The 24,479-nt window shown below is 41.0% G+C and overlaps 1 protein-coding gene across 1 annotated transcript in view; it reads left to right on the forward strand.

The window, feature by feature from the left end:
* MYO1H (myosin IH) overlaps positions 1–24,479 on the forward strand; it is a 655,926-nt gene that overhangs the window by 310,028 nt on the left and 321,419 nt on the right. Inside the window, exon 18 of the mRNA XM_086943103.1 lies at positions 20,030–20,147. Coding sequence (XP_086799229.1) covers positions 20,030–20,147 — 118 coding nt within the window. The remainder of the gene's footprint in view (positions 1–20,029; positions 20,148–24,479) is intronic.

The following is a 24,479-nucleotide window of genomic DNA, read 5'->3' on the forward strand; positions in this document are numbered from 1 at the left end:
TAACATATTTCAATGTAACATATCATTATACAATAAATTCAAATACACATTTAACCTAAAACTAATAAAACAAAAAATCACAGCCAATTAACTCTTCAAACAAATGTTCACGAAATATTTGAATCATTTAGATAAACTTTGTATTCTATTACCATTTATTTTAAAAAAAAAATCCCACCCTTACTAGCACTTTGTTAATTATTATTTAGTATGTTTAATAAAACTGTGTTTAATTAATTATAATTAATTTCCAATGTTTAAAAAAACTTTTTAATTAATTATTATCCAATGGTAGAATATAATGTAATGTTTTAGTGTGTATATATGTACACACATATATATTACCTACTGGCGGTCGCGAGTAGGTAGTTATAGTTAGGACCTAGCTTCCATAGGAAATCCGCAACATTCTATTGGGAATAACTTTGGCGCAGGTTGATGAATCTTCGCTAATTTCTCAAAGAAGATGGCCCGCTCCTTCCCTGAAAGTTTTGGAGGGATTCGTCAAGTGGGGGCTGAGAAAAGGGGGGGTCCCAAAACGTGTTTTCCCCATGTTATTTTCCATAGGACGATTAGACACCACTACAGCCCGTACGGCTGAACGGAATTACACCAAATTTGGCAGAGAGGTAGAGTTCGGTTCGCAGATTACCCTTTTGCTTAAATTGTGTAAATTCCTCCAGTAGTTCCTGAGAAAATTGAAAGAAAAAAAATATATATCTATAAGCGTGCACCGTACGCGCACGGGTCTACGTACTGTGTGCGCACCACACAAGTATGTACGCGGACCTTCGCGTGCGCGACCTGCATGCTGATTGGCTGCCAATGTCTGTCAACACTCCAAAACAGAAATTGTGGCAGCCATCTTGTGCCTCGGTAGACTGAGGCACAAGAAAGCAGAAAAACAAATGTGTAGAACTCAAAAAGGGGGCAGGGTAGAAGCACCCTGACCCCCTAGGCCTGCTCAGGGGGTCTCACAAGGACCCCCAAGGCAAAAAATAAATTAAAAAAAATTCGAAAAATAGCGGGGTGCGCGTACCGTGCGCTCACGGGTACGCGTACGTACGCATACGGTACACCTACAGTGCACGTACATTTCTGAGAAAGCTGCATGCTCATTGGCTGTCAACACTCCAAAGCAGGAAGTGTTGGCGCCATCTTGTGCTCAGTAAACCGAGGCACAAGAAAGCAGAAAAACAAACGTGTAGAACACAAAAAGGGGGCAGGGTAGAAACACCCTGACCCCCTAGGCCTGCCAAGGTGGTCCCACAAGGACCCCCAAGGCTCAAAAACCCAGTATGGTTTTTTAAAATTACCCCCCAGGGGGGCCAAATCGCGGGGGCATAGTGATAAAGAAGTGTGGGGGTGCCCAATCCCCCCCACACTGCCCTGGGGACCGCTGCCCTCCGGGGCAAAGCAACGCAGCCCCCTGGCGCATACTGGAGGCTCCTGGTGGGCTAGTTGGCCCCCAGGGACCCCCAGTAAGCAAGGGGGATTAGTTCTCTCTCTGCAAACGCGCCAGGGGGCTGCGTTGCAGAGAGGTGTAAAAGGGGCATAGCCTCATTACACCTCTCTGCAATGCAGCCCCCTGGCGCATACTGGAGGTTCCAGGTGAGCTAGTTGGCCCCCAGGAACCCCCAGTATGCAAGGGGAATTAGTTCCCCCTCTGCAAACACGCCCGGGGGCTGCGTTGCAGAGAGGTGTAAAACATTTTTTTTCAATTTATATTAAAGATATGTAATGTAATTTAACAAATAATATATCTAAAAATAAATAATTTATAATAATGTAGTAAATCAGTATAAAAAAATATAACAATTATTATATTTAACAATTATCATTTAAAAAACCATTAAAATTCACTGAATAAAACATAGGTTTCAGCCACGTTACAGTTAGGAATTACCATTTACAAAACCTTTGAAATTCACTGAAAAAACCATAGGTTTCAGCTACGTTATAGTTAGGAATTTGCATTTAAAAAACCTTGCAAATTCACTGAAAAAGACCATAGGTTTCACACACGTTATAGTTAGGAATTAGCATTTTAAAAACCTTTGAAATTCACTGAAAAAACCATAGGTTTCACACCAGTTATAGTTAGCTGGTCATTTTACTCATACAAAACCTTTGAAATTCCCCCATTATAGTTAGTTCAGCTAACTAGAACTCGCGCGCCCACAATGCACTGCTGATGACATCACATATTACATCACTCATGACATGGTCAGTGACATCATTCATGACATCTCAAATGACATCACTGATGACATTATCCTAGTGAAAGAGTGGTAGACCTCCTCTCACTCTAATATAATCTTTGATACACACATTCAAAAATAGAAGCAAACATTTTCAAGAAAATGGAGATGCCAATACCAGTTACAACAACCTATTCCAACATCTTCTTCCACTTCTACTCATTCACCAACAGTTCTATATAGTCACTCATACATGTACTCAATCATCATATGTACTCATACACCTATACATCCTGTTACACACCGATACTCATCCATAGAAATACTTACACATATACTCACACATGCAAATAAACTATCAAACATCCATTTACTTGCATATACAGCTATACATACAAACATACACATACTGACTCTCTTAAACTATCACTTATAGAAACATATACTTAGTTATACAGGAACTCTTCAAATCTCTAACTCACATATATACTCACTTATATACACCAATACTCACATATAGTAGTTTAACACATATGTACTTAGTCATAAAGACAGTATTGAGACAGTCATTCACTCACTAACACACCTATACGCACACTCATCCACCCATATAGTCCTGCACACATGCTGTCTTCAAAACACATATAAACAGTGAGTCACTCATTAATGCATCTATGTGCTAAGTAATATCCCCCACCAAACCATATAAACACTCAGACACTCGTAATGATACTCAAAAAACCAACTAATAACCTATATAGACACTCATGTAGCTACTCACAACCCATGCAGCCACTTATTCAAAAAATTTGTGAGACTAATACAGATATTTACATATTTAAACATTACTCACTAACGCTTGTATTCACTAAGATACAATTAATCAGTCAGTTATTCAATCAAATTTTTTTTTTAAAAAGTCATCTATTTAGACACTTACTTGCCCATTTATTCTTTCATCGACCTTTAGATATACATATATAAAAAATATTTATTTTTCAGAAAGACACACATCCACTGGATGATGTCATCAGTGATGTCATCAGTGATGTCATTTGAGATGTCATCAGTGATGTCATGAGTGATGTCACTGACCATGTCATGAGTGATGTAATATGTGACGTCATCAGCAGTGCATTGCGGGCATGCGAGTTATAGTTAGCTGAACTAACTATAACGGTGGAATTTCAAAACTTTTGTATGAGTAAAATGACCAGCTATCTATAACTGGTGTGAAACCTATGGTTTTATCAGTGAATATATATTACCTACTGGCAGTCGCCAGTAGGTAGTTATAGTTAGGTTTTTTTTCAATGTTAAATCTCAAAATTCTATTTGGAATAACTTTGGCGCCGGTTGACGAATCTGCCTGAAAATTTCCTCAAAGTGGCCTCGCGGCGCCCTGGTCCTTCCCTGAAAGTTTGGGGGGGATTTGTGAAGTGGGGGCTGAGATAAAAGGGGGGTCCCAAAACGTGTTTTCCCCATGTTAATTTCCATAGGGCGGTCGACCTCACTTTTAGCCCGAACGGCTGAATGGATTTCCACCAAACTTGGCAAAATTGTAGGGACTGGTAGCCCGATGTGCCTTTGCTATGTCTCAAGATATGTGCTTCAGTGGATTTTGAGTAATTTAGGTTAAAAAAATATATATATCTATGACAGCGCCCTGGTAAGCGCTCCGGGCGCGCCACGCGACTTGCGCGCAGTAAGCTGATTGGTTCTTGGGTGTCTGTAAACATTCGAAACAGTCCGGAGCGGCCGCCATCTTGTGTCTCGGTAGGATGGAGACACAAGAGGTAGCCAAAACAAAGGGGGAAATGACCATAAGGGGGCAGGGTAGACCCCCCCCGATCCCCTAGGTTTGATGTGGGGGCTATGAAAAGGCCTTGCGGGGCAACAAAAAAAAAGAATTCGATTGTCGCGGAGGGAGCGCCCGGTACGCGCACCAGGGAGCGCACCAGGAAGCGCACAACAGAGAAAAAAGAATGCCAGAGTTTAACATTTTTGCCAATATTTTATAAATGGGAGGTAGTTCTGAGAAGAACTTTTTTTTTAATTCTTTTTGTTGTTTTATATTTTTTTTATTATTTTTCTGAACATTTTTTTATTTTTTGTGTTTTTGAACAATTTTATATATTTTTGGGGTTTTTTAAGGGAACAAAAAAAAACAGGGAATTGAAAATGGCTCAACAGGAGCAAAAAAAAGAAAAGAATTACTGTTTTCTTTCCTTGCTGCATTGGTGGTTGTCTACAGCATTATTTATTAAGGTGACGCTAAGTTCACCATAGCATAATGTTTTGCCACAGAAAATGCAAAGAAATTTGAGCTTGCCAAATTTTGGCTGAATATTTGGCACCATTTGGCGTTCTTCAGGACCAGAAAGTGAGGGTACAGAAGAGGAAGTGCTGGCAACAGGGGGTAGGTTGTTCCGAAGTTCCTGGACTTCAGCCTGGGCCAAATTATTGGGATGCCACCTCTCCATGTGGCGGATCATGGTAAAATTACCAAAATAATATTTCTTAGAGGGATTGCCCCTGGAGAGAACTTTGTCACAAATAAGACAGGTGACTTTGGGGGCGTTCACCTTTTTTTTGGTCATCTGGAAAAGAAAAAAATTGCCAAATGAAGTGCACTTTGACGTGCCTTTGTCTTGGTTCTTCTGGGAGGAAGTGCCTTCGTTGTTGATCCTCCTCCTCTTCTTCCTCCTCTTCTTCTTGTCCTCCAAGAAACTGTGGTGGTGGACCTTCTTTTCTTGGTGGTGGGGGTGGTGGTGGGGGTGCACCAGCTGCAGCAACAAGTGATGCCATTGTTTCCTCCAAAATAGCTCTTGCTCTCTCAATGAAGAAAGTAAGAATGAGGAAAAAAGGAGGGGGCTTTCATTATTTGGAGAAAAAAAATGATGAGAACCAATGAAAAGTGTTATTTTCAAGTCACATGACCCGATGCGCTTATGTTACGCGCTCCGGCGCGCTTACGTTACGCGCTCCGGGCCGTGCCGCGGAGTGCTTCCGGGTGCGTTTACGCAGCGCGTCAAAAGACACATCACGCGGCTACGCAATACGCCATGCTTACGCGACGTGTCACGATGTTGTTTTCGATCGCGACATTGGCGCTAACGGGACGCTTCCCGGTTCGCGCACTGGGGCGCTTCAAAATACTACGCTTTCCGGGGCGCTCCCTGGGAGCGCTCCAAGACAAAAATTATTTTTTTTTAAAAATAAGAAAAAAAAAATTAAAAATTGAAAGGACTGGTAGCCCGATGTGCATTTGCTATGTCTCAAGATATATGCTCCAGTTGTTTTTAAGAAAATTAACTTTTAAAAAAATATATATTGGGCTACTTTGGGCTTTATATATGTTAGAGCCCAAATGTAGCCCAAATGTAGCCCAATGTAGCCCAAAGATGGCCACCAGAGACAAAAAAATACAAATGTAGCCCAAATATCAGCCAGATGTAGCGCAACTATAGCCCAATGATAGTATGTACCAGAGTGTTCTAAAGAACAACTAGAGCGGTAACAGTCTTACTTATAAAGTGAGACTTTTAGTTAGGAATTAGCATTAAAAAAAACTTTGATATTCACTGAAAAAACCATAGGTTTCACACCAGTTATAGTTAGGAATTAGCATTTAAAAAACCTATTAAATTCACTGAAAAAACCATAGGTTTCACACCAGTTATAGTTACCTGGAAATTTTACTGGCATAAAACCATTGAAATTCCCACGTTATAGTTAGTTGGACTTACTATAACTTGCGCGTGTAATGCACTGCTGATGACATCACATATTACATCACTCATGACATGGTCAGTGACATCACTCATGACATCACTGATGACCCCATCCTTGTGACAGAGAGACTGACCTCATTTCACTGTAAAGTAACCCTTGAAACAAATATTAAAAAATAGAAACTAACATTTTCAAAAAAGTGAAGATACCTATACCAGTTACAACAACTAATTCAGTAATTCTACCATTTACATACACATCCACTCATTCACCAACAGTTCTATATAGTCAGTCATACATATACTCACTCATCATATGTAGTGAGACACCTATACATCCGTTAACACACCGACAGTCTTCCATAAGTTGCTCACACACATATTCACACATGCAAATAAAATATTGAACATCCATTTTTTTGCACATACAGCTATACACACAATACCATCTTTCTTCTAAGGAAACTTAGACATACTTACTCTCTTAAACAATCACTTATAGAAACACATACTTATTTAAACAAGAACTCTTTCAATGTCTTACTCTCACATATATTCACTTATATACACCAATACTCACATATACTAGATTAAAACATATGTAGTTACTGATAAAGACACTAGTAAGACAGTCATTCACTTACTAACACATACATATACACACTCACTCACCCATACAGTCCGGCACATATGCTGTCTTCAAAACACATACAAACAGTGAGTCAGTCATTGATGCATCTGTGTGCTAAGTAACACCCCCACCAAATCATACAGACATTTATACTGATACTAAAAAAACCATCTACTAAGCCATAGAAACACACATGTAGCTACTCACCAACCCATGCACCCACTTATACACAAAGTGAAACACTGATACCAACATTTAAATATTGAAACAATACTCGCTAATATATGTATTCACTATGATACACTTAATAAGCCAGTTAACCAATCATTAAAAAAAAAAAACATCCATTAAGACACTTATTTAAACATTTATTCTTCCATTGACCTTTACATAGACATATATAAAACATGTTTATTTTTCAGAAAGGCACACATTCACTGGATGGTGCCATCAGTGATGTCATGAGTGATGTCACTGACCATGTCATGAGTGATGTAATATATGATGTCATCAGCAGTGCATTACACGCGCAAGTTATAGTGAGTCCAACTAACTATAACGTGGGAATTTCAATGGTTTTATGCCAGTAAAATTTCCAGGTAACTATAACTGGTGTGAAACCTATGGTTTTTTCAGTGAATATATATATATATATATATATATATATATATATATATATATACATATATATATATATATATATATATATATATATATATATATATATATATATATATATATATATATATATATATATATATATATAATCCAAGGATCGCCTCACGGCAACAAACATATGCGCACTCAGGAATCCATATTTAGCATCAAAGGTTTATTCACAGGTTAACACGCTACGCGTTTCGACACCAATGTGTCTTGAATGCACTCGTAGGTATGTCCTGAAAATTTCAAACGGTATATACAACCGTTTCAGGTGTTGTCATGCTAAGGATTCCCCCACTTCTATAAGTGGTTCCTGGGGCCGCTTATGAGTACCGGATAGGTATTTAATTATGTTGCTGGCAGACTCAAAAAACCACGTAGTGGATTGCGGTTTTAAACTGAAATGTACATAGTCTGCGAGGCTACAACCGCCCGTGTCCCAGCCCGTGCCTCGATCCCGTGCAGTTAAGGCTTCAGAGAACAGACAGTCGCGGCGTGCAACTGCTCTTCCCTTAACCCCCACCGGTGGGAGATCGAGGGCTTACCTTGCCGGTCGGGTCGGTTGTCTTCTATCCGGTTTTCAAGCAAAGTCACGTTCACTCCTTGCCAGACTGTAATCGTGCGGCCGGCACTGAATCCCTCAGTTTCAATCCAAAGAAGAAGCACTGGGTCCTGCTGGGATTCTTCTCCCGGGCCAGGTGGCGCAAAGAAATCGGCGGACCACAGAGAGCCGATATCATATAATCCAAGGATCGCCTCACGGCAACAAACATATGTGCACTCAGGAATCCATATTTAGCATCAAAGGTTTATTCACAGGTTAACACGCTACGCGTTTCGACACCAATGTGTCTTGGACATTGGTGTCGAAACGCGTAGCTCTCTGTGGTCCGCCGATTTCTTTGCGCCACCTGGCCCGGGAGAAGAATCCCAGCAGGACCCAGTGCTTCTTCTTTGGATATATATATATATATATATATATATATATATATATATATATATATATATATATAGCCACAGATTTCTTCTTTCCACGTTAGGTAGAGTAAAGACCACGGCACAGCAACAGATGGATTTCAGCGCTTTATTTACACACCAGTGCAAAAGATAACGTGCATCAAATGGACGGTCTACGCGTTTCGGCTCCTGCCTTCCACTGGACCATAGAGTCCCTGGGTCTAGACCTTACTTATATAGTGCAAATAGTGTAAGTACCCTCTACCATTTCCATGGTCATCTAGACCAACCCAACCCAGCATGGTGTATATACATGGCAAGTACATGTTAAAAGGCATATACACAAATATGTACAATCAACGTAAAGTACATTAGTCAAAATCTATGACCATATATAATAAAGTATTATAGCGTTTCATGGTCTGTTTTACATATCATTGCGCAAATAATTGTAAAGGTATATACATAACTATGTACAATTAACGTAAAGTACCACAAAGTTTTATGACCATACATTCAAAATAAAGTATTATCAGGTTTCATGGTCTATTATTACATGTCAATGCGCAAATTTAGTGTAAAGTACCCCTTTGTAAAGAACCGAAGATTTTTATGAAATAAAGTATGTACAAAAAATCATTATTTACATTTAGATCCATCCCCTGTAAGAGTGTTAATTTGGAGGATCACTTGAGTTAAAGATGGTTATAACTTGTGGAGAAACAGTCAGTTTCTAAAGTTTTGCGAGAAGAGAACTTAGGTCTTTAAGCTTAATAAGTTGTTGCAAAGTTCACAATAAAGTATCTACAGTATATCTACAGGAATGAATTCCAAAACAGTATAAAACGTCATTATCAAGGTACCACATTACCTGTCGTATATAGCTTAATATACCATCTCGACCAACCTTACTGTGCAAACAACCATAGTTCATGTGAAGTACTTATATTTCCAGCTTTTTCTCTTCTAAACATCCAACTATTATTGAACTATAAACCATCATTCCTTCCATTCATTATCTTCTCAGGAGGGGATGCTAGGATTCTAAATGATTTATCGGTTCAGAATCAATTAATCATAACATGTACACATTCCAGTATCAAGGGGACAACATTTTCCACATTATTAAGGGTTCCACAGGTTTGAAATCAAAGTGTCATTGAATTATCTTAAGATCAAAAGATCAAATCACAGATGTACATACAGTTCGGCATCCAAATTATGACCAAACGGTGCTTCAGTTCCCATACTGAGTATCATTCTCGATTCTAGGCGTCTTAATAGTTGTAACTGGTCACCACCTCGTTCTGGAAGTTTGCACAGTTTTATTCCAGAATATTTCAAGAGGGTGGTGTCACTCTGGTGGTGTTGTGCAAAGTGTGTGGCCATTGGGTAACACGGGTCCTTGTTTTTTATCGCCCTCAGATGTTGTAGTATTCTCAACTTGAGTTTATTTACAGTGCTCCCAATGTAGTATTTGCCACAGGGGCATTGAAGTCTGTAGATTACACACTTAGAATCACATGTGATATGGTCATAAATGGTTTCTTTTCTGCCATCTTGTAGTAGATAAGATTTGATGTTCACCCCATGTTCACAGGCTTTACATTTATGGCATTTCCAGAAGCCAGGTGTTGTAAGCCATCTCTGTTTTTTCTCCTCCCGCACTACTAGATGACTTTGTGTTAGGATGTCTCTCAAGGAGGAGGTTTTCCTGTATGTTATGCTGGGATGTTTCGTCAAACTCTCATTTAGGGTGTTATCCAAACGAAGAACTTGCCAATGTTTTTTGTAGGCTTTTCTCATTTGTGGACTTTGATTATCATAATCAACTATCAGTCTGGTTATCTCACTGCTCTGATCAGTTTCCTGTTCTTGGTTTCTTCTGAGTTTCTTATTTTTTGGGGACAATAGTTCTTCTCTTTTCTTCAGGTGCATCCGGCTTTTTGCAATGGTGATGACCTCCATTGGGTATCCTCTTTCAAGGAATCTGGAACCCATATTCTCTATTTCTGCATTCAAATCATTTTCCTCGGAGCAGTTTCTTTTTGCCCTTAGCATCTGACCATAAGGGATGCTCCACTTCAGTCTTGTCGGGTGTCCACTGTTAGCATGTAAAATGCTATTGCATGCTGTTGGTTTTCTGTGGATTTTCGAGCAGAGTTTATTATTCTTAACAAAAACTTCTACATCGAGGAATATTAGAGAATGAGAGTTGATCGTCGATGTGAACTTTAGACTGAATCGATTGTGGTTCAGAGATTCAGTAAATGCTTTCAATGAGTTCTCATCTCCGTCCCATATGACGAATAGGTCGTCTATGAAACGACACCAAAGTTTAATTTTTGGCCCATCCGGGTTCTCATCATCTCTCTTCAGCACCTCACTTTCCCATTGCCCCATCAGGATGTTCGCGTACGTGGGCGCAAAAGATGTCCCCATTGCTGTCCCCTGCTTCTGGAGATACGTCTCCCCCAGGAACAGAAATGCATTATGGGTCAGGCAGTATTTGAGCATCTCCAGTAACATTTGAGAGTGTTCTAGGAAATTTACAGATCGTGTCATTAAGGATTCTTTAACAGCCTCAATACCATCCTCATGACGTATTGAGGTGTAAAGTGAAGTGACATCGATGGTTGCCATTCGATAAGTTGATTTCCATACAACTGTGGATATTCTCTGCAAAAAATCCATGGTGTCCCTTAAAAAAGAAGGTAAGCTGGTCACATAGTTCATCAAGAATATATCTATAAATCTGGAGGTGGATTCCAAAAGGGACCCTATTGAGCTCACAATGGGTCTCCCTGGTGGATGGTCTAGTGACTTGTGAATTTTTGGGAGGAAGTATATGGTTGCCATTATTGGGTTGTTGGTCTTAAGGTAACTATATTCATCAAAATCCAGTAGACCCCTATCCTTCCAGGTTAGTAATATCAAATGATATTCATTAGTCCACTCCTCCATTGGATTAGTGCTCAATTTTTCATAATGTTCCTGGTTAAGGAGTTGTCGATTTGCCTCCTCAATGTAGTCCTTGACATTTTGGATAACGAGGTTGCCCCCCTTATCAGAAGATTTTATAATTATGGACACATCATTTTTTAAATCCATCATTGCCTTTTGTTCTTCCGAGGAGAGATTATGTTTTTTAGTTTGTCCGTTTTTTCTGGTTATGTTTGAGATTTTCATTATTTCCTCAACCATAAGCTCTTGGAACAAGTCGACTTTGTTGCCAGGTGGTAATTGTGGGCAAAATTTGGAATTCCTTTTTAGACCGCTGTTCCCACTCATGTTGGTCGGTAGACCAATGCCTTCACAAAAGTTAATTTCCATTTCCGGTGTAATAGTATTATCCTCTTGGCTACAGGAGGGGATTTCTTTGATCGATGTCAGGGTTATCATAGCAGTTAAATCCTTCTGTGTAACTGTTGATATAGTTTGTGTTTGAGATACACGGGCTTTCTTGATATTCCGATTTCTTTCAGCAAAGTGTTTCTTCAGTTTCACCTTTCTGCAGAATTTGTAGAGGTCAATGCGTGCGTTCGGTACGTTCATAGATTTTGTCGGGCAAAAGGAGAGACCTTTATTTAAAAGTTTTAGATGGGTGTCCGAGAGTTGTTTATTTGATAGATTTACCACTATGTTGGGTACGGACAGTTGTTTTTTGACTTTTATTTTGGTTTTCCTTTGCCTCGCTTTGCTTTTACTTCTTTTACCACCCCTTCTGGTTTTTGGTTTGTCGGGGGTTTTTTTGGTGGACGTTGTTCCCTCCCCCAGGCATTGGATCTTCCTCTTCCTCTTTGTCGCGTTATCATGTGTGCCAACTTGATCTCCCCCTGAAAATCCAATGGCGTTGTGCTCTGTTCTCCCTCAACTGAGCTTATATATATATTCACTGAAAAAACTATAGGTTTCACACCAGTTATAGTTAGCTGGTGTGAAACCTATGGTTTTTTCAGTGAATTTAATAGGTTTTTTAAATGCTAATTCCTAACTATAACTGGTGTGAAACCTATGTTTTTTTCAGTGAATTTCAAAGGTTTTTTAAATGCTAATTCCTAACTATAAGTCTCAGTTTAGATGTAAGACTGTTAGCGCTCTAGTTGTTCTTTAGAACACTCTGGGACATTCTGTCATTGGGCTATATTTGGGCTACATCTGGCTGATATTTGGGCTACATTTGTGTTTTTTTTTGTCTCTGATGGCCATCTTTGGGCTACATTGGGCTACATTTGGGCTCTAACATATATATATAGCCCAATGTAGGCCAATATATATTTTTTCAAAGTTAATTTTCGTAAAAACCACTTGAGCATATATCTTGAGACATAGCAAAGGCACATCAAGCTACCAGTCCCTACAATTTTGCCATTTTTTTTTCTGTATATTTATATATTTTTTGAAATTTTTTTTTGCCTTGGATGGCTCCCGGTGCGCCCCCGGTGAGCGCCCCGGAAAGCGTAGTTTTATGAAGCGCCCCGGGGCGCGCACGGGGAGTGTCCCGTAAGCGCCAATATCGCGAACGAAAACATAATCGTGACGTATCGTGTAGCCGCGTCCGCGTGATACGCATGGCGTAAGCGCACCCGGAAGCACTCGAGCGAATACGATCGCGCAACGTAGGTGTCCGACGCGCTTACGCAACGCGCCCCTGGGCGCGTAGCGTAAGCGCGTCGGGTCATGTGACCTGAAAATAACACTTTTCATTGGTTAATAACAGTTTTTTTTTCACAAGTAGGGAAACACCCCACCCATTTCCCTCACAACCTGTTGTCTGTTCCTGCAAAAAAATCTAATTCAACCATGTCTGGTTCCCAGAACCCTTCCCAGGACCAGTCCTCAGACTCTTCGGATGGATTCCTGCCTGAGGCCCCCCACAGAGAAAAGTGAAGGACCACTTCATATGGAAGTTTTTCTCTTTTCCAGAGGGGGAGAAAAAATGCAATGCAGCCAAAGTCACCTGTAAAATTTGTGACACTGTCCTATCACGTGGGGATCCCACCCAGAAGTATAGTTTCGGGAGTGCTACTTTAATCAGGCATGTTGAGAGGAGGCACCCGATTAATTATGCACAGGAGAGCACCAGGGCCCTGGCTCGCAATCCACCACCCGATGGCCCCTCCACTTCCACCGGAGCTTCAACATCATCGGTGAGAGGAAGACCAGCAGTGATGATCCCAAATATTCAGCCTGTTTTTGCAGATATTACAATTCGTTGTAAGCAGTGTGACCAACTGCTCTGTTATGGGGAGCAGAGCATTGAGCTGATTGTTAGAAAGAGAGAGGAACACCGCTGCGCCCCTCAGCCCTAATTTTTCCCCTTTTTTTTGCTCCTGTTGAGCAGTTTTGCATTCCCTAGTTTTGTTTTTGTTCTGAAAAAAATACCCAAAAAATTTAAAAGCGTTCGGAAAAAGTACAAAAAATGTAAAAACTAAAAAAGAAGAAAAAAACCAGTTCTTTTTAGAACTACCTCCAATTCTCCAAAAAGAGCTATATTCCTTACATATTGTGTTTTTTTCAATGAATGTGTACTGCATAACTGTTTGGATGAAATGACTGAATGAAAGGGAGAAAGAGACTGATGGAACAAATGACAGAAGGGGAGTGAGTAAAGGTGAGTTGATTACAGTGAGGAATGCAAGGTGAGTGAGGGTGAGTGAAGGGGGAGTGACAGAGTGAGAGGATAGAGGGAGTGAGGGTGAGACAGAAGGAATGAGGGAAGAGGAGTGAGAAAGTGAGAGGACAGAGGGAATGAGAGAAGGAGTGAATGAAGTGGAGTAAGGTGAGTGAGAGAAGAGGAATTACTGAGGGAGCGAATGAAGGGAAGAGAGGGGAGAGGGGAAGGGAAGTAAAGCAGGGGGACTGAAAGAAGGTGAGTGTGGGAGTGGAGTGAGAGGAAAACAACAATTTAAGGGGCAGATTTATAAGCCCCTTGCTCCACTTTTGCGTCACGTTTAACATGAGAAAAGTGACGCAAAAGAGGCGCAAGTGGCTTGTAAATCTGCCCCTAAGTCTCTACATGTAGGTACTTAATAAAAAAAAAACCAACAAAAAGATTTTTTTTAAAACAGCTACATTTTTTTAAACTGTAATTCTTTTTTCCCCATGGTATGCTCCCTGGTATGCTCCCCGGTGCGCTCCCCGGTGCGCGTACCGGGCGCTCCCCCCGCGAAAATCTAAATTATTTTTTTATTTTTTTGCCCTGCGGGGCCCTTTTATGGCCCCCACATCAAACCTAGGGGGTCAAGGGGGGGGGGTCTACCCCGCCCCATTATGTTCAATTCCCCCTTTTTTTTGCCACCTCTTATGTCTCGATTCTACTGAGACACCAAATGGTGGCCGCTCCGGAATGTTTGGAATGTTTACAGACACCCTAGAGCCAATCAGCTTTCCTCACGCAGGTCGCGTAGCGCACCTGGTACGCGCCCCGGTGCCGTACCGGGGCGCTGCCATAGATATATATATTTTTTTGAACCTAAATTACTCAAAAACCACTGAAGCACATATCTTGAGACATAGCAAAGGCACATCGGGCTACCAGTCCCTACAATTTTGCCAAGTTTGGTGGAAATCCATTCAGCTGTTCGGGCTAAAAGTGAGTTTGACCGCCCTATGGAAATTAACATGGGGAAACACGTTTTGGGACCCCCCTTTTATCTCGGCCCCCGCTTCACGAATGCCCCTCAAACTTTCAAGGAAGGGCCGGAGCTCTGCGAGGCAAATTTGAGGAAATTTTTAGGCACATTCGTCAACTGGCGCCAAAGTTATTCCAAATAGAATTTTGAGATTTTGCATTGAAAAAAATCCTAACTATAACTACCTACTCGTGACCGCCAGTAGGTAATATATATATAATATATATATATATATATATATATATATATATATATATATATATATATATATATATATATATATATATATATATATATATATATATATATATATGTATGTGTTCTGACCTCTGTTTTGAATCTTTCTGCTTTTTTCCGACTTTTATTCTGCCTCTTTTTGCTCATTTCTTATGCCGCAAGCAGGGAGCTGTGTTAAATAGCTGTTGCCTGCTTGCAGGAGCTGTGTTTGGATCTGATTCCCTGCACGCATACCTGTGCCTAATATGTTTTATTATCTTACCGCAGATTCGCAACCCCATTGTACATTCATGGCAGAACTAAAAAAATGTGTTTTTGCCCTGGCAGGGTCCCTCTGGGACTCCACCCCAAGAGGCCTCGGGGGTCAGGGTAGGCCTACCCTGCCCCTTTTCTTTATTTTTACTAAACCAAGTCCCAACTCTTCAAGCAGGAAGTGTTGGCAGCCAATCAGATTCAGCATGGGAAATATGATTCTTATAGATACATAGGATCCACATCCCTATATGTACAAATTTGAATTCCTTTTAATAACTCTGCAACTACTGAACGGATCTACTGCAATTCGGAAAAAAGTTCACTTTTTGAACCAACAGCTACCATTCTGCCAAATTTTGAGTAATTTTGTTGAGTGGTTCAGGCTGCAGTCGTATCTAAAATTCCTATTGGATACTTTTGTGATTTTGTGAAGATTCGTCAAACGGCGATATAGGTAAGTAAAAAAAAATGCTTTCCTATGGAAGCATGGTCCTAACTATAACTACCTACTGGCGATATATATCCTTCATGGAACTAGTTTCCATCCTGTCTCACTAAAGCAAAATGTACCGTATGGGGAATTTTTACGGATGAAACAAAACCGTTCAGAACCAACGGAAATAAAAAACAAATTTGAAGAAACCAAACAACGTTTCATCAAAAGAGGATATAGTTTAAAGACTATAAATTGTGGAGAACAAAGAGCCAGAAAAAAGACAAGAACAGACACTCTAATTGACAATAACATGGAAAAAGTAAAAAACGTAGAGGAAAAACCACGTCTCATCCTAACTTACTCCAAAGAAAGTGTACAAATCAGGAAAATTGTGACAAAATACTGGAGCGTGCTAAAGAAAGATCCGGCAAAATGATTGGCGACGCACCCTTGATCTCGTATAGGAAAGCCCCATCCCTTGGAGACACCCTAGTCAATAGCCACTTTATTGACAAAAAAGAGGAAACCTGGCTACAAAAAAGACAAAAAGGATTCACCAAATGCAAAGCATGCAAAGTTGGGAGAAATGTAAAATCTCTTCATGATCCAAAAGGACAAATATTTGAAATCAAAAACAAGATCACCTGTGAATCACACTATGTTGTCTATTTGTTAGAATGTGACTGTGGCAAACGCTACATAGGGTCTACCATTTGTGCTCTTAAATGTTAGAGGACATTAGAGCTATACAAAACAAAGATCAAACCTATGCTATAGCGAAACACAAGAACAAAACATGGCAAAATATGAAATACTCAGGGATTGCAATGGTGCCAGAACATGAGAGGGTAGGAAATCTACAAAAACTGAGACGCTTAGAATCGAAGCTTATAATCAGATTTAAGACCAAGGTCCCGAACGGATTGAACGGAGACGAGGAACTGTATGTACATTAGTAACAATTCACCAACATGCCCAACTATATCAGTAAAAACTGTGAATGATGTCCCCTTTTTTCCATTAATATGCCGAGGAGATTTAACAAAAACTGTGCAAAATCAAAACTGTTATGATACACAACATGCAACCGACATGACAATTCTATAACAAACAAATCCAATTCATAGTGATAGAAATAATATATGGATTTGAATAGCACAATAAGAACTTTAATATTACGAGAATAATTTTCTTTGCCAACACAATGTAGACTTGTAGGCCCACTTAGTACATTATTTTCAAAATGTATAAATATCTTGTGTCAGCATAATATTGAATTGAATGAAATATATGCTTGTCATAATAACCGCAATTATCTTGCATCATGAATGTCAGTATCGGAGTCCTAAATCCTAAACAAACCTATAAGCCATATAACAAAATTTCATCCATAGCACTTAGCTATAAATAAACAATAAAAACACAGGGTACATTTTATATGTACACCTCGTTCCTAAATACACGGTAATGGGGCACTCAAAGGCCGCAAAGGCCGGAGAGGAATTGACATAGGCGTTAACCTAATCGCCACTAAAAACATCAAACTTGGCCTCACGCTTGTTCAAGGACATCGATAAGGCTTTAACCAAGCCGAGTTGAAACTACCTCACCCACAATGCCTCTTAATTGTCAAAGTGGAGTGTTGGGTATAAATAATTGAAACTAAAGACGGACTTGTAACTACCGTGATCAAGAACAGTTTTGTTCGAAACGCGTAGGTGAAGGAAGTATTTTGAGCTGGAATAAATCGCTTTGAAATTTACCCGAGAAGAGTGCGGCGTCATTATTTTTGCTGCAAAATAAAACAGTCCTTGGCTCGTCGCCGGCACCAGCTGAAAAGTCGCTCCTCCTTGGTAAAGGACGTTTGCTGTCAAATATATATATATATATATATATACATATATACATATATATATATATATATATATACACACTACCGTACGGCCATTCTGATCGCTTTTCAGTTTACTCTGTGCCATAATTTGACCACACCACAGAGGATGCATAGGTGAAAACCCACGTTCTTTGACCCCAGTGATATTTTAGTGAGTAATAAAATGCAACAGGTATGCATTTTAAATCACTCTTTGGATAGCAAACACACAGCAGGTAAAATAGTAAAAATAATGACATGTTTTAAAATAATTAGTAGACTGTTAAAGAGAGGTTAAATAGCAGTCCCTAGGAGTCATGAGTAGTTCTTTAGGTCTAACTGCAGTTGCTACCCCAAACTAACTGTTGCACTCTTCTTGACCATTGTTGACTAAAAAACAATTTAGTCTTTTGTTATCATGAGTAATTGTGTAGTGGAATCCCAGGTATACTGTGAATTGGTGATGGCAATCACAATGTAGACATGACATGATATCATAAGGTAGACACATGTAACACATTTGCTTCTGCAAGGGGAAGGGAATGAACAGTTGTTGTGTAGTTCCTATATTACCTATACAGGATCTGCACGTTTGGATAACATGAATTGTGGGTTTGGTGGTGGACTGATTCTTTGTGCCCCCACCGGATACGTTGACCTGTCTGTATCAGCTAGCTCACAGTGCCACTGGAATCTCCTCTTAGCGGGGAGAGAATAGTTTCTGGCAACCCCAGAACATGACAACCCTGATCCCCCAGGATTGTGGAAACAATATACTACCTTTCGCTCAGTCAGTCACTCGTGCTCACCTATTTTGTCTCAGAGATACACAGAATAAACAGTCTGGGTGTTTCAATTAGTATTTATTGAACAGTTGTTATTTTAGTTTAGAGTAGATGAGCTGCAACAACCATTAGACAGTAGTAGAGATAAATGATTAGCAGTACTACGAAAGTAAAGGGATGGTACAGTTCTACCATTTTGCAATAATCATGACTACATACAAGTATATAAAACACATGATAAAAGGGCCTACTCCTACTATGTCTCCCTAACTAGATGTACCTAAATATACCTAAATGTACCTAGCATCTGTGTAGGTGTTATGCGAAGAATCCCTCCAGGATCCAGTCAACCCCATTACCTGAGAATGAGAGAATATGGGACCCCATCCTGGTCTCAAGTTGGACACCCCGTGAGGCATGTTAGACCATTGCGAGCTGGATTGTCTGCATGCAGGAACCTCAGCGCGTCTGGTCAGTGTGTCAGCCGAGAACGTAGGGTCTCCTCTGTCTTTCTAAGCAAGACATGATGTATGTATACCCATAGGTCTCCCCAGGGGTCCTAACTTGCTGTATTACTGTGTCGGCCTAAAGGATGACGTCGGGCCTGAACTTTATACAGGGATATTATACAGGAGATGGTAGTCCTGCTTTGCTTCCAAGAAACCTCATGCATAATGTATGAGATTCGAACTAGGGAAAAACCTGCATTCTGAATGCAGTGTTATATATAGGTAAAAGGTCAGTGCCTAAGAACCGTTATGTATGTAATGTAGAGAAGAATTTGGGTGAAAGGTTGCGATTTTACCTGCACCTATATAAGGTAGCTATATGGAATACAAAACAGTCAGTACCATTATTTGTTTGATGCTTTATAATGTCAAAATGGTTTGATATGAACAGTGAGACATTTTACTATAGCATAAAGGTTATTTATGTTGCTGTATCAATGAAGTAAGTTGCTTTTGACAGTACTCACCTTAATCCATTTGTAATAGCCTCCATTTCGTAATGGAAAGGCGCAGTCATTTTGTGACTCAGCCCAGCCGGTGCAATTTTGGGAACTTATTAAGGGTGTGTCGAGTTGATTCTCCATCAAAATGTGACAGATATCCTGTACACTATATTACAAGTGGCATAGGCTATCGAGTACTTGAAATACAGTCATACGGGTCATCTGCTACGTTTGTGATGGAGTATACCACCTGCAAAACTGTAAATAAGGTCTTTAGGTGAAAATGACAGGTGGAAGTGACCTGCTATCACATACCTAAAATAACCACATTCTTCATCTTTACCTTGGTTGCTGTGCTCTGTTATGCTATAATTTAGTAAAAGTGGTGTACGTGTATTTTAGTTTGTTTTTGTTGTTGCTTCTATGCATAAGAATATATTGTTATACTGTGTCAAAAGTTATTTCCCTCTATCTATTCTCAAACACTATATATTGTTGTGCCTGTTTGTAAAATGAGTGGGTGCAGTTGTCAGGTGGAACTTAGGCAGTCTAAAGTTTTTAGTTGAATTTCCTGTCTGTGGAATGGTGAAGTCAAAAACTGTGACTAGATGCTTCACTTCAATCAAAGACTTGTTGTCAATTGCTTTGTTTGCTTGACTACTGACTGTAGGTAAATTTGATGATATTCTGGTTCGACACCAGGTGAAGTATCTAGGACTCATGGAGCATTTGCGTGTGAGGCGAGCTGGATTTGCCTATCGTCGAAAGTATGAACTGTTCTTACAAAGGTAAGCTCTTGAGTTATCAACTTTTATGATGGGTTTTGCAAGAAATGGGGGAATTTGTGTTGGTCTTATAGACGTGCATACGGTTTCACAGTGAGTATAGGAATGTATGTCAGCCAAAGGGAATGTTTAGTGTGATTGTCCTAAAAGAATGGTTTAGAAGCCCAATCAATAATTGGCACATGGACCCAATTTGCATTTCTATTGCTGCATATTGTCATGAAATACATATGATGTTCAGCTACAACCGCGCTTAAATGAACAAGATTATTTCTGACGTCCATACTGAGATTTGTAACCTAATCATGCTCCAGCAGACCTGTTTTCTGATGGGAGGCAACAATAGCTCTATGATACTATGCCTCCACGGTGTTTGTACATATAATATGCATACGTATTTGGAAGCACTGTTACAACTTTGACTCTTATTCAGACAAAACATTCAGCTAGTGCAGTTCACTTACAATAGGTTGGATATGGTCTTAGAATAGACTGTGTTGTGTTCTTTATGTACAAATTGAATATATAAATAAGTTATTGTTTCTTTCTATTTCAAGTTCTGACACTGTTGGTTTGTATTGCAACCTAACAAGCCTTAAATACTAGGACTCCTTGGCAAAGAATACTTTCAGTATAACTGCTAATTGACGAATCAACCACCTTGAGTTTAAGAAAAATCCATCTAGATTAAAAATAAATTCTAAGATGTCCACTTCTACAAGTTTTGAATACATTTTTATACAAAGTAAAATGGTCCAATTTAGAAGAACATTATTTTCAATGACAATTCTTACGTATATATGAAGTTGTCTATTTAGCTTTCATAACTTTCTACTCATATATGTTTAACCAGCTATGAACATTGGAAGATAACTCAATTGTGTTTTCTTAAGTTGCAGTTAACTTCAAACTGTTTACAAATATTCCATCCCAATGAAGACAGATTCTGTTCATTTGAGTCTCTGAAATTATTTATGTGATACCAAATTTGTCAGATGTAGGTTTAGGTCCAGGGTAAGCACATGTAGAGTATGGTTATTGGTAAAGGTGGCATTTCGATGACCAAAGGCAGACATTGGAAAAGTGTGGGTTCCATGCATGTTGAGGGCACTGTACTTACCTCAAAGTTTGGGATGTCAATCACTGAGCCAAAGCCATCTGAAATGGTGGCCAATTAACCACTCTAGATTGGGCAGCTGATCTGCAACCTGCTTTCACCAGATGGCAATGCCTAGCTGATAAGGAATTATTTATTTATTTTTGACATTTTTAAAGCGCACTGTTACCCGAAGGTGTCCTGGCGCTGACCGATCGCTAGAGGGCGCGGGCGGGGGAGTTAGCGTGTAAAAAGCCATGTTTTAAGGGCCTCCCTAAAGTCGAGCAAATCGGGGATCTGTCTGAGGCTCAAAGGCAGCGCATTCCATGCCTTGGCTGCCCCCAGGGATAGACTTCTGCCTCCCCAGTGGACTTTCCTTACTCTGGGGACTACAGCCAGCCCCTGCTCGGCTGATCTTAACGCTCGCACTGGCATGTACCGCTAGAAGAGAGGGGTCATGCATTGGGGACCCAGGCCATGCAGCACCTTGAAAATCACGCAGAGTGACTTAAACACGATTCTTTTGCAAACTGGGAGCCAATGCAGCTTTACAAGTTCCTGAGAAACTGAGGCGAACTTGGGGGTGCCCGTAATCAGACGTGCTACTGCATTCTGCAGGATTTGAAGTTTATCTAAAAGTCCCTTCTGGGCATTCAGTAGCAGAGTGTTGCAGTAGTCCAACCGGGACATCACCAGTCCGGTCACTACTGTCTTCTTATGTTCCACCGGCAGAAATGGCAGGACTTTACGGATGGTTTTAAGCATGTAGTGGGTAGCCGAGGACACAGCACTGATTTGTGGCCTAAAGGTCAGAGAGTCGTCCATCAAAACACCCAGATTTTTTACCTTTGCCACCGGAGAGGGGGGAGACCCCATTTCCTCTGGCCACCAACGCGGGGACCAAAAATTGTCTCTTGACCCAAAGAGCAGCACTTCTGTTTTTGCAGAATTGAACTTAAGGCAGTTTCCTGCCATCCAGTTGCTCACCTCCTGCATGCAGCATCTGAACCGATCTGCTGTGCTGTCCAATTCTCCCGGACGCAGCGACACAACAATCTGCGTGTCGTCAGCGTGGGATGTAAGATTAAATCGGAAGGATCTAATCACTGGGGCCAGGGTGGAGACATAAACATTAAAAAGAGTCGTACTCAGGGATAAACCCTGTGGGACTCCGCAGGGAAGCACAAAAGGCTCAGATTCGAAGTCCCCCAAGGCCACCGACTGAGTCCTGCCGGATAGGAAGGCTTTCAAGATGTCAAGTGCCTTTCCCTGAATCCCACAGGCCCTCAATCGGTCCACCAGTAATTTATGGTGGACCGTATCGAAGTCCGCTGACAAGTCCAGCAGGATCAGGGCGGCTCTGCCCCCCGCATCCAGCACCCTTCGAATGTCTTCGGTTGATTTAATCAGCGCCGATTCTGTGCTATGTCCCACCCTGAATCCGTGTTGAGAAGAGTCCAGCATCTCTCCTGATCCCAGGAAGGTGCTAAGCTGTTTGTTTAGTATGCCCTCCATGATTGTAGCTGGGAGGGGTAGTCTGGCGATGGAACGAAAGTTGTTCAAGTCGGTTATGTCTAGGTTGTTTTTTTTTAGAAGGGGCAAGATGGAGGCTTGTTTCCAGCGCCGGGGAAATTCCCCCCTGTCCACCGTGACATTGAACAGGGGGGTGAGTCCTGAAGCGATGGTGGCGGGGGCTAGTTTAGCAATCGTGGCGGGGCAGGGGTCATGAGGGGAGCCTGATTTTATCCTCGTTAGCCGACTCGATACCTCCTCCTCGCTCATGGGTGAGAAGTTCTCTAGTATATCAAGTTTCCTGTTGGTCTCGGGTTGCATTTATGGGGTAAAGTCTGAGGCGTTGATCATGATTTGGCTGTCCAGGGGATGAAAGATCTTCTCTACCTTACTCAAAAAGAAATTAGCTAGGTCTTCACATTGTTGGCGACTAGGTGGTATCTCTACTGGTTTGGGGGCTGCCAAGGAGGAGATTGTGTTAAATTATTCCTTCGGAGAGTTATTTGCTTCTTTGATACGTTTCGAGAAGAACTCACATTTAGCCTGGCGGATCATTTCCTTGTAAGCTCTCAGCTCTGCATTGAGCAGTTTTTTATCCTCTTCCCTATAGTTTTTCCACCACAATCTTTCTCATTTTTAACAAAGAGTTTTGTGGTCGCTAATTTGTTCTGAGAACCACGGGGCGGAGGGGCTTGTGCGAGTGGAATGATGGATGGTTGGGGGCGCCAATTGCAAACAGGTGGCATCCAGCCAGCTCGTGTAGTCAGTGGCTGCTTCCTCCACATTTCTAGAGGTGGGCATTAAAGAGGATTTCAAAAGGCCCTCCAATTTCTTGCCTTCTATGTTTTTCCATTTCCTAATCCTTTTGGGGGGGATTTCGGCCTTGCTGGGTCTGGTAGGGGGGGATAAGGTAATGTTGAAATGGACTGCCGCATGGTCCGACCAAGAGACCGGCTGGACTGCCGAGACCTCTAGGTTAGGATGGTTTGAAAAGATACCATCCAGGGTGTGCCCTGCCTTATGGGTCGGGCCGCTGACTAATTGTTTTATCTCCACCCCATGTAACAAATCCAGGAGATCCTGAGTGTCTGGGTCTGAGCCATTCTCTAGGTGAAAATTAAAGTCCCCTAGTAGCGTGAAGGAGTTGGCACAGATAGCTTCTTCTAACAAGCTACTCAAAGCTGAGAGGAAAGGTGCTTTAGCCCCAGGCGGTCTGTAAAGTAGGCAGCCTCTAAGGGTTTGATGGTCAGAGAGGATGAAGTTGAAGACAAATGCTTCATCTAAATCAGTTATGCCAGGCTTCACTATCCCTCTGAGTGACTTATGGTGTATCATGGCCAGCCCTCCGCCTTTCTTCCGTTCTCTGTTCAGCGTGAGACAGACATAGTCCGGAGGAGTGGCAATGACAATATCTGGGCCTGATGCTGCATCTGTCCAGGACTCGGTTATAATAGCAATCTTAATCTTAGAGTCCTGAATGAGCTCAGCCAGTTCAGTGCTGTGTTTTACCAGGGATCTGGCGTTAAGTAACATGCATTTAACAATGACCGGCTTTTTTTCCTCTGTCGTAATATGCGAGGCCGTGGGGGGTGGTAAGGATTGCTAAAGTACCTTGAGAAGGGTCTGCTTACAGTTGTCACAATAATCAGGGAGGGACTGCGGGTCATGTTCCATTGAGATGTTAACGCAGCCTTTTGTATCAGTGTAACCGCCCATCGTCAGTAAGG

Source organism: Lissotriton vulgaris, chromosome 11, assembly GCF_964263255.1.
Source record: "Lissotriton vulgaris chromosome 11, aLisVul1.2, whole genome shotgun sequence".
Classification (NCBI taxonomy): domain Eukaryota; kingdom Metazoa; phylum Chordata; class Amphibia; order Caudata; family Salamandridae; genus Lissotriton; species Lissotriton vulgaris.